This window comes from Cebus imitator, unplaced genomic scaffold (assembly GCF_001604975.1).
Source record: "Cebus imitator isolate Cc_AM_T3 unplaced genomic scaffold, Cebus_imitator-1.0 Scaffold218, whole genome shotgun sequence".
Lineage (NCBI taxonomy): Eukaryota > Metazoa > Chordata > Mammalia > Primates > Cebidae > Cebus > Cebus imitator.
Genome location: NW_016107533.1, coordinates 3,541,247 through 3,553,496, shown reverse-complemented (window position 1 = coordinate 3,553,496; position 12,250 = coordinate 3,541,247). Strand labels below are relative to the sequence as shown.

Genomic DNA, 12,250 nt, shown 5'->3' with positions numbered 1-12,250 from the left:
TATATTTTCATGTAAATAAGACTTCTGTATGGCAATATTATGTAACTTTTGATTTTCTTCTTTTTATGTCATTGTATTAGGACAAACACTAATAGATACTTTAAAAATAGAATTTATGTTACACATAGTAAACTATCTACAAAAATATATTTCCTTTGCCATCTGAATTGTTGCTAAAATAAGAGAAATTATATGTTAATCCACAATAACAAAAAAAGTAGACAGGAAATACAAGCTGGTGAAAGATTTTCACACATTTTTTCAAAGATTGAGAACAGTGTTACCAGGTAGTTGATTTAGCATTGTGGGGGAAGTTACAGCCATCTGAGCAAAGACAGAGAAAACTAGGAAGTTAGTTCACCTGCAAAACTCCTGAGATGTTAAATGCTTGTAGCATATGATTCTACAGAATGTAGGAGTGAAACACACATTGTATACATCAAAATTATTTTATTTCCATAGGTCATTTTCTACATATTCAGGTAAGAATTCCTTTATACTATTTCACGAAAGATTGGAGGTTTATTCTTTTGAAGCTCTGCAAAGACTTCATGGCTAAAACACCAAAAGCAAAGGAACAAAAGCCAAAATTGGCAAGTGAGATCTAATTAAGAGCTTCTGTACAGCAAAAGAAAATATCAGAGTGAACAGGCAACCTACAGAATGGGAAAAAAATTTTTGCAATCTATCCATCTGACAAAGGACTTATATCCAGAATCTACAAGGAACTTAAACGATTATAAGAAAAAAGCAAACAACCTCATCAAAAAGTGGGTGAAGGATATTAACAGACACTTCTCAAGAGACATTCATGCAGCCAACAAACATATGAAAAAAAAACCATCATCACTGATCATTACAGAAATGCAAATCAAAACAATGAGATATCATCTAACACCAGTTAGAATGGCTATCATTAAAAAGTCAGGAGACAACAGATGCTGGAGTGGATGTGGAGAAATAGGAATGCTTTTACACTGTTGGTGGGAGTGTAAATTAGTTCAGCCATTGTGGAAGACTGTGGCAATTCCTTAAGGAACTAGAACCAGAAACACCATTTGACCCAGCAATCCTATTACTGGGTATAAACCCAAAGGATTATAAATCATTCTACTATAAAGACACATCCACACATATGTTTACTGCAGCACTGTTCACAATAGCACTGTTCACAATAGCAAAGACTTGGAATCAGCCCAAATGCCCTTCACTGATAGACTGGATAAAGAAAATGTGACACATATACACCATGAAATACTATGCAGCCACAAAAAAGGACAAGTTCGTGTCCTTTGCAGGGACATGGATGAAGCTGGAAACCATCATCTCAGCAAACTAACACAAGAATAGAAAATCAAACACCACATGTTCTCACTCACAAGTGGGTGTTGAACAATGAGAACACAAGGACATGGGGAGGGGAACATCACACACTTGTGCCTGTTGGGAGATGGGGGACTAGAGGAGGGATAGCATTAGGAAAAAACCTAATGTCGATGATGGGTTGATGGGTGCAGCAAACCACCATGACACATGTATGACTATGTAACAAACCTGCAGGTTCTGCACATGTATCTTAGAACTTAAAGTATAATTTAAAAAAAAAGACTGGGCTAAATAATTCCTGGTATTAATGTGAAGGACGGTGATTAAATGCACAGCAGCATATATGAGGATAAGCGAAATCTACACTGTGAACTGTGGGGCCCTTTCCTCTCACTGTTCCCAGGTTGTCAGCAGCCAGCACACATTACAACCTTCTCAATTCCCCACTGCTATATACATAGACTAAGCAGTAGGGTAGAGGATTGTTTTTCTAGGAGGAAATATCTGACTGATACTATAGTGCCTGACAGCTCATAAATTAAGCCCCAAAATATGCAAACACTGTCCACACATTTGGAAATTCTAAATTTTTAAAATTTATTTCTTCCACTTTAAACATATGGAGAGTTTCTGCTTTCAGGTGTGATGGCAAGACCAGTGAAAGCAAGACAGATAACAGAAACAGGTCCTCAAAGGAAAGCCAAGAAGAATTGCTCCTCTGCACATTTGTGATTCTATGTTTAGTAATATTTCTCTGCCATAGATATTTCAGGAAGTTATCTAATTATGAGATATTAGAATAAATACAATAACAATAAAAATAATACCTTACTCTTTTGAATGTGTTATTCTCTCATTTTTCCACTCTAAACCCTATGAGGTTGTTATTATTGTCTTCATTGCACAGATGAGTTCACCAAGGCTGAGAATTTTTAAGGTCATGGAGTTTAAATTATTAAGTCCAATTATTTCCCTTTAGCCTCCAAGAAAACATTTCTGCTCCACAGTTTCTTCATTGCATTCTTTACTTCTGCATTTCTCAGTGTGTAAATCAGAGGATTTAACATAGGAGTGATAATGGTGTAAAATACAGCCACCATCTTGTCCTCCGAAAAGGTGGTATCAGGGCGCATGTACATAAAAGTACACGGGCCGAAAAAGATAACGACCACAGCAATGTGGGAGCCACAGGTGGAGAGAGCTTTGCGCCTGCCTTCTGCTGACTGCTTTCTCAGGGAAACCAGGATGATGCTATAGGAGATTAGCAAGATAACAAAACTCCCCAGAGCAATGGTACCACTGTTGGCTGTCACAACAACACCAACAATGTATGTGTCTGTGCAGGCAAGTTTCAACACAGGGTGAACATCACAAAAGTAGTGATCTATCTCATTGGGTCCACAAAAGGGTAGCTGCACTACCAGAGCCACTTGGATAATGGAGTGTAAGAACCCACCTACCCATGTCCCTAATAACATTTTATTGCATCTCTCTCGGTCCATGATGGTCATATAATGAAGGGGTTTACAGATAGCCACATAACGATCATAGGCCATTACAGTGAGGATGAAGATCTCAGTGCAACCAAAGAAATGTACTCCAAAGAGCTGCAACATGCACCCCACATAGGAGATAGATTTGTTCTTTGCTAACAGGTCGACAATCATCTTGGGAGCTGTGACTGAGGAGTAGCAAATGTCCACAAAAGACAAGAAGCTGAGGAAGAAATACATAGGTGACTTAAACAGGTTGCTCAGGCAAACTGTCAGCATAATGAGGAGATTTCCCAGAAGAATGATTATGTAGAAGAAAGAAAACAGCATGAAACAAACTTCCTCAATCTCTGGGCTCTGAGAAAGACCCCAGAAAATGAATTCAGTTACATTGTTCATTTTTTCAGTGGAATGAATGGGTCAAGTTCTCAGGAGGCAATTAAACTACCTGAAAAAAAGAAAACATTAAAAAGACTATAGTTTTTATTTCTAACATGGAACCAATATATAATCCCAGTAGCTGAAAATGGGGAAGATGCTGATTAGCATGCATACTTAAAGAAATTGAAGTGCATCTATTTTGATCATCTTACCTCAGGGTAAGATCACATTTATTCACTTCAGCTGAGAAAGCAAAATTCACAGAGATAAAATAAGTCCCCTCAATCTCACATGTATATTGCCATGTGCCTCACTTCTCTCACCTTTTTTTAAGGTTTATTTAGCTGCTTCTAAACTTTATTTAGTTTTTATTTTGTGTAAGATGATCAGTTTTGAAAGAATTTCTGTGTTTTGGGATATGGTTACATTTATGTTATCTACCAGCAAACATCTTGAAATGTTTGCTTTATTTTCTACCTATAAATGAAAACATATGCCCACATTTCACCTTCTGAATATTGCCATACCTGATTATCACATCCACTCATGAATACCCTGCAATTTCTCTGCAAGTTTATCCACTCATGGGCTTTGCAAGTTCTTCTCATGAAACTCTATTTTTCTGCACATGATGTATGCACCGCCACCAATGTGATCTCAGATGCTGATAGTCGAGACATAGTGTGGTATAATAAAAAGAGGAGCAAAATTACACAAAGTTGATTCTAAAATGATAGTGCTGTAACCACAGGTAAATTATTTAACTTAATGGAAATTCTCTTATCCCCTTTGTAAAATGACAGAGTTTCAGCTTCACTATTACATGTCATATGCATAGTTATTTCCACCATGAAATTAAATCACTCCATGAAGTATTAATACAACCCTGATAGGAAGGCAGAAAGGAGGTAAAGCAATAAAAGAAAGATCTAGAAACAAAGGAAGACCTGATTGATTTGAAAGGAGGGGAAGTGGTGTCTTATGTAATTTCTCCATGTACAAACTCAGAGTACTTCAGGATTTTCCAGGACTGACTTTGCTTTGTATTTTAAGCATTTGTCTATTAACTGAAACAAAAAAATGGGCGTTAAAAAGAGAAGACTGTCCCTTAATGTCAACATTGCTTCATACACCTTTCTAATCTTTCTAGTTTAATTCTGGCTGTATTCATTCTCCCAGTTTGGTTGAATTAAATATTGCTGGAAGAGATCATCACTGAATGATGATTTTAAAGGGTTTAGGAAAATGGCAACATTTATTTAAATGGATAAATGTTCAATGGTGAAATTTCAGGCACTACAATGGGGTCATTGGCATGTTTGGATGGAAAAGGGTATGTGAAATAGTTGTGATTAAAGAAGCTTTTAGGATTCTTTCTCAAATCAACCATAGATGTAAATAACTCCTCCAATTACAGGTTGTCTAACAGAGACCTGAAGATCCTCTCAAGATCCATCCAGCTGAATTCTGACAACTCCTACTGAACTGTGCTCTCAGCACAGTTCCCTGTGTAGTGACGTTGTGCCTAACACTTCCAGCGTTTGGGAAACTACAGTGTTTCTTCAGGTATTTATGCTAGAGTTGACACAGTAGTCATTACAGGTGTGGGATCTCTTGTGCATTACAAAATAATGATTGTAAGAGTAATAGTAATAATATGATTTAGATACAGACTCAAGCACTGCGCCTGCTTTTACAACCTCATTCCCCTTTGGTTTTCCTGCTGAGTTAAAAGAAAACTACTGTCCTCCACTAAGAGAGGCCCTCAACTTAAGGAGGCTCACATCATAGCCATTTTGGGCAACAATTATTTATGTTGTTTGGCTCTCATCTAGAAGAAACTGGACTGTTAAACACAAGCCTGGGGATTTTTTTCCCTACTGTCCACATCATAAGGTTCTAGAAGAATTTTTTTTATTCATCAAGGTGTTTTATTCAGGTATTAATTTATCTTAATTGGAGGATTGAAATCTAAATTTGCATTTATCAGAATTTACATCCTAGTAAAGGCTGTTAACCTTCTGAATTATGGCCTCCCTTTAATCCAACTGATGCAGTAACATCATGCTGTTTCTCTCCTTAACCCAATATCCATCACAAGGATGCCATCCTCCCTTTTCTGAGCATTTTGGGCATAATGACTCACTTTCCTTTGAAATTATTGACATTTTCTTATTCGTATCCATCCTACCCTTCTCACAGTCATGTTTAGGTTCATATTATTACCTTATTATCATCATTTTAATAATTTCCTTCTCTCTGTATTTCAAGAACAATATTTTTCAATTATATTACAAATGTTTAAAATCTAACCATTTAATTATCCTTTCCCACAAGTATTCTGTATTAGTTTTAAAAGAAAAAAAAATCTCACCAGCATTTTCCAGAGCTTGAGTTCACTTTATGTTTCTATCTTTTCTTGAGTTAATTTGGATGCAGCTCCCCAAAATAAGATAGCCATGATGCTGGAGGAGTTGCTTTGTAAATAATTAGTACCAGAAAATACCTGACCCCCTAAACTGAAAGGATGGTGGAAACGAGTCTTTGTTCTTCCCGGTTTTCTCACCTAATGATATCTGCCGTTTCACAGGGTCTTTGACAATAAATGCTCTTTTCTCTATTCTCATAGGTCTATTTAAAGAGGAAGATGCAAAATGATAAATGACCTTGGAGACAACTTTTCCCCAAAGTCTTCTGCTATAGTCGAAACCAAATTGTATACATATCAATGAACTTTAATTTCTAGTACTGTGCAATTTTTTTAAATTAAATTTTAAAAATTATTGTTAAATACAAAAACTGATCAATTCTCACATTAATGACTGTAACCCTAATCCAAAGCAACTCAACAAAGAGAAGTAATAATTTTATCATTCTAAACCTTGTTTTTTGAATTAATATGCTTCATTATATGTATTAGTCTATATTTGATGTAACATATTAAGGTATCTGTTTTATGTTATTTATTGAATTTTAATTGTTCTTCTTGAAAGCTCTATTTGAATAGAAAAGAGCATATATGATTGTGCTATTTGGGAACATTGCTTTTGTTTTTAATTGATTCTGTGCTGATTTATGGAGAAAGAGGTGGGATGAGGTTCATGTCTGGACTATGCTTGGAATAAGTATGGTGTTGGATTTAATGTATTTACTTTTTTATTGTAAATCCTATTGCTAAAAAAAAATCCTAATATTAGCTTGACCACTAATATTAATCTTGCTTTTTCTTTTCCTGTTCCTATTAGTTCATTTCCCCCATGCTTGACTTTTTTACTTTATTCTTCTTACCTTATCTCACCTTTTTTAAAATTTCAAACAACATTCAAAATGTCAAAGAGATCCTGCTTATATTTTCACTGTCTAGAGTTAGCAGGAAAAATAAAGAGCAGGAAGTAAAAGAACGATTATGCCCAGGTTTGTGGAAACATTCATCATGATTAAGCTGGTGTGTTAGTTTCCTATTGCTGCTATAACAAATTACCACAAACTTAGTGGCTTAAATCAGTACAAAGTTAGATTTCACGGTTCTGGAGGTGGTAAGTCCAAAATGAGGCTCATTGGGCTAAACTCAAAGCATTGGAATGGATAAATCCTACTGAAGTCTGTAGGGGAAAACTTATTCCCTTAATTCTTCCAGCTTCTAGAATCTACCTGCTTCCTTATGACCCCTTTCCATCATCTCCAAAGCATGCAGTGTAGCATCTTCAAATCTATCTTCTTCTGCTTCACTTTTCCACTTTAAATAAACCTTGAGAATACACTGAGTCCACATGGACAGTGCAGTTTAAGATCAACTGATTAGCAAAACTAATTTTTATCTACAATCTTAATCACCTTATTATGTAACAAAATATATTGATAAGTTCTGGGGACTAAAATGTGAACATCATTGGGGATCCCTATTCTGCTACTCAGTTATTTAGATGAGAAGTGGGGAAAGTCAACCTATCTTCTATTCCTAAGTTGCAAAATGTACTTTGGGATCTAAGAGATGTTTAAAAATATGTTTTGGAACAAATGGTAAATATTATACATAAATAATGGAATATTAATGTCCGTATTTTACAACAAAAATGTGTGCAAAGGAAGGATATCTGATGAGAATAATCTCTTAGATAAAAAAGACAGCTACCTGTCATGTGATAGGAGAATGACAGCAAATTAATAAAAGATATTATAAGAATATTACATACATAGAAATGATCAAAAGATTTAACATTCATTTATTATAATAGCTTTATTGAAATAAAATTCATATGCTATGTAATTCATCAATTTATAGTGCACAATTACTTTCATACACACAGTTGTGCAATCATCAACACAATCTGAGTTTACTACATCTGTATCCCCTCAGAACAAAATCCCATTCCCACCAGCAATCACTCCTCATTCCTCTCTCCCACTGTCACCCCCAGCTCTAGGCAAACACTAATCTATATTCTATATATTAGCATTTATAGATTGCATTTCTGGGCTTTTTTACAAAAAAAAAAAATCATGCAATATGTAGTCTTTTGTAACTTGCTTTTGTCACTTACCACAGGGTTCTTAAAGATAATTCCATTGATGGGAATGTAAATTAGTTCAACCATCGTGAAAGACAATGTGGAGATTCCTCAAAGACCTAAAGGCAGAAATACTATTCCACCCTGCAATCCCATTATTGAGTATATGCCCAAAGGAATATAAATCATTCTATTTTCAAGACACATGCACACATATATTTATTGCAACACTATTCACAACAGTGAATAGTGCAGCCACCCTAAATATCCATCAATGATGAAACTGGATATACAAAATACGATACATATACACAATGGAATACTATGCAGCTGTAAAAATGAATAAGATCATGTTCTTTGCTGGAACATGGATGGAGCTGACGGCCATTATCCTTAGCAAACTAACACAGGAAGAGAAAACTAAATAAGGCATGTTCTCACTTCTAAGTGGGATTTGAAAGTCATATTTTTCTTGAGACCAAGAGATACGAACATTTTTTTGTCATACATGGTTTTCTCTAGATAAAATTTACATACAATAAAATGCAATGTTTTGAAGTATATGTTTTGATGAGTTTTGATACATGTATATATTCATGTAGCCACTAACAAATTCAAGATGTAGAAAACTCAACAACCCAGAAGTTTTGTCATGCCCCTTTTCAGTTCATTCTCCCAGATACAACTACTTTTCTGATTTTTATGATTCAATTTTAGTTTTCCAATTCTAGAACTTTATTATGATTGATCAAAGTAATTATTCATTTGTGTCTGGACTCTGTTTTGAGATTTATCATGTTGTTTTATGTATCATTAGTTCATTATTTTCCTTTGCAGCAGGGTGTTTGCTGAAAAGCATCCTATAATGTTTATGGTGACAACTTTTGTCTTTTAAATGCAGTGTAATTATATTTAATCTTATTAAGAGCTTTGAATTTAAGTTTATACTACTGCAGTTTACTTTCTTCCTGTATAACTTTCTTCTCAATTCTCTGTATTATTTTGACCTAATCAAGAAGCTTTTTGCGTGTAGTATTAAATTCTATCCCCTTTTTTGGCTTTTTTTTTTAAAAAAAATCAGACTATCTACAGGGCACTTTCAGTTTCTCACACAGCAAAATTGAGCAGAAGGCATAAACATTTCTGATACAGCCTCTGCCCCAATCATGCCTAACTTCCTTTATTATTAACATTGTCCCACCAGAGTGTTTCATTCTTTACAACTGATGAATCTGCACTGACACATCATTATCATTCAAAGTACATAGGGTTTATTCTTGTTATACAACAGGGTTTTGTAATGAGATTCAGTTAGATTCATTCCTGGTGTTGTATATTCCGTGGGTTTGTACAATGTATAAAGACATCTCTGCACTCTTATACTATCATGTAGAATAGTTTCATTGCCCTAATATTACCTGCCCTCTACCTATTCATCCTTCCCACGCTCCTAATACATTTTTACTATCTCAATAACTTTGCCTTTGTTGCAATCATGCATTATTAGTATTTTCAGATTGGCTTCTTTCACTTAATAATATGCATTTAAGCCTCCCCCATGTCTTTTCATGGGTTGATAGCTTATTTGTTTTTAGTGCTGAACAATATTCAATTGTCTGAATATACCACAGTTTATTTATTCATAGACCTACTGAGAGACATCTTGCTTGTTTCCAACTTTGGTGATGCAGAGAAACCTAACATAAAAATCTGAATGCAGGATTTTGCATACACATAAGTTTTTTACTCCTTTGGGTAAATATCAAGTAGTATAATTACTGTATCGAATGATAAAATTATGTTTAGTACTTGAGAAACTGCCAAACTGTCATCTATGGTGGCTGTGCCATTTTTCATTCCCAGCAACAATGAATGAGTGTTCCATTTGCTCTACAATCCTCATCAGCCTTTGGCATTATTGGTGTTATGGATCTGGTCATTTTAATAGATAGGCAGTGCAGTGGTATATCATTGTTGCTTTAATTTGTATTCTTCTGGTGACCTGTGATATGGCATATCTTTTCATAGGCTTACATGTCACCTGTATGTCTTCTTTGGTGAGATGTCCATTAAGGACTTTAGCCTATTTCTTTAGTCTGGTTGTTTTCTATTTTTTCTTTATATATATGTGTACATATATATATATATATATATGTACACATATATATGTGTGTGTGTGTATATATATATGTATATGTAAACTCTTGTCACAGATTATTTTGTCACCCATGTACTAAGCCTAGTACCCAATAGTTATTTTTTGTGCTCCTCTCCCTCCTCCCACCCTCCAATCCCCAAAAGTGGTATTGTTGTTGTGTGTGCTGTTTTCCTCTATGTGTATGTTGCTTCCCTCTGTGCCCATGTGTTCTTATCATTTAGCTCCTACTTATAAGTGAGAACATGCAGTATTTGGTTTTCTGTTCATGCATTAGTTTGCTAAGGATAATGGCCTCCAGCTCCATCCATGTTCCCACAAAAGACATAATTTCATTCTTTTATATGGCTGCATAGTATTCCATGGTATATATGTAAAACAAATTTTCTTTATCCGATCTATCATTGATAGGTATTTAGTTTATTCCTTGTTGTTTGTTTTCTTCTTGTCAGTTTGTTCTCTGTCTATTTTAGATAACAGTCCTTTATCAGATATTTTTGGTCAATCTTTTCTGCAAATCTGTGGCTTGTCTTTTTATTATTTTGATATTATCTGTCACAGCAAAGAAATGTTTAAGTTTACAAAATCTAGATATCAACTCTTTCTTTCAAGGATGATACTTCTGATGTTATATCTAAAAAGTTATCACCAAAGTCATGGTCATATAGATTTTCTGTAATGTTATCATGTAAGAACTTTTTAGTTTTAGATTTAGGCCTATGATTTTATGATCATTTTTGTAAAGGGTATAAAACCCAGATATAGATCAGGATGTGGATTATTTGACATTGGTGAAGAATTAATTTGTGGCAGATTAATTACAATTAATTATTCTGTGGAAGAATAAATTATAAAATATGATAAATTGCTTCAATTTATTTGTTGACTATACTGTTCTCTATATGTCTATTAATGCTGCTTATTTTTTTGGATAAAATCCTCCATATCTTTCTCCATCCATACAAAGGTAGAATTCATAAAGGATTCTATCTTGCAAATTCTATTAATGTTTAATTATTTAAAGACATAATAAATAACATTGCTTAAAATCTTAATACATTTGCCTGTCTTATTCTTGTCATGCTTTCAGTTTCACTTTGGATGAAACTGTAATTGATGATTTAGGTGCATCTTTTTTTTTTTTAATATATATATACATTTTATTGCACTTTAGTTTCTGGGGTACATGTGCAGAACATGCAAGATTGTTGCATAGGTACATACATGGCAATGTGGTTTGCTGCCTCCATCCCCATCACCTATATCTGGCATTTCTCCTCATGTTATCTCTCCACAACTCCCTACTCCTGCTGTCGGTCCCCTAGTCCCCTGAAACAGACCCCAGTGTGTGATGCTCCCTTCCCTGTGTCCATGTGTTTTTATTGTTCAAGACCCACCTATGATTGAGAACATGCAGTTTGATTTTCTGTTCTTGTGTCAGTTTGCTGAGAATGATGGTTTCCATATTCATCCATGTCCCTACAAAGGACACAAGCTCATAGTTTTTTATGGCTGCATAGTATTCCATGGTGTATATGTGCCACATTTTCCTTGTGCAGTCTATCATCAGTGGGCATTTGGGTTGCTTCCAGGTCTTCGTTATTGTAAACAGTGCCTCAATGAACATACGTGTGCCTGTGTCTTTATAATAGAACGATTTATAATCCTTTGGAAGTATACCTAATAATGGGATTGCTGGGTCAAATGGAATTTCTATTTCTAGGTCCTTGAGGAAGTGCCACACTGTCTTCCACAATGGTTGAACTAATTTACACCCCCACAAACAGTGTAAAAGTGTTCCTATTTCTCCACATCCTCTCCAGCGTCTGTTGTCTCCAGATTTTTTAATAATCGCCATTCTAACTGGAATGAAGTGGTATCTCAATGTAGTTTTGATTTGCATTTCTCTAATGACCAGTGATAATGAGCATTGTTTCATATGTTTGTTGGTCTCATACATGTCTTTTGAAAAGTGTCTATTCATATCCTCCCCCCACTTTTGAATGGGTTGATTTGTTTATTTTCTTGTAAATCTGCTTTAGTTCTTTGTAGATTCTGGATATTAGCCCTTCGTCAGATGAGTAGATTGCAAAAATTTTCTCCCATTCTGTTGGTTGCTGGTTCACAATAATGATTGTTTCTTTTGCTGTACAGAAGATCTGGAGTTTAATTAGATCCCATTTGTCTATTTTGGCTTTCGTTGTCAATGCTTTTGGTGTTTTAGTCATGAAGTCCTTGTCTATGACTATGTCCTGAATGGTTTTGCCCAGGTTTTCTCCTTGGGTTTTTATGGTGTTAGGAATTACGTTTAAATCTTTAATCCATCTGGAGTTGATTTTATTTGTATGGTTTCAGGAAGGGGTCCAGTTTCTGCTTTCTGCACATTG

General features: G+C 34.9%; 1 protein-coding gene across 1 annotated transcript; it reads right to left on the bottom strand.

Annotated features, from left to right (window-relative positions):
- Nucleotides 1-2,157: 2,157 nt before the first annotated feature.
- LOC108318438 (olfactory receptor 4S2) lies at nt 2,158-3,865 on the bottom strand. Its single transcript, XM_017549474.1, has 2 exons — nt 3,728-3,865; nt 2,158-3,267 (listed from the first exon to the last, which is right to left on the bottom strand). The coding sequence occupies exon 2, from the start codon at nt 3,216-3,218 to the stop codon at nt 2,292-2,294; it is 927 nt and encodes a 308-aa protein (XP_017404963.1). The 5' UTR covers nt 3,219-3,267; nt 3,728-3,865; the 3' UTR covers nt 2,158-2,291.
- Between the last annotated feature and the right edge of the window lie 8,385 nt (nt 3,866-12,250).

Excerpts from the sequence above, each read along its gene's own strand:
- LOC108318438 (XM_017549474.1), bottom strand. The coding sequence starts at position 3,218 with ATGAACAATGTAACTGAATTCATTTTCTGGGGTCTTTCTCAGAGCCCA.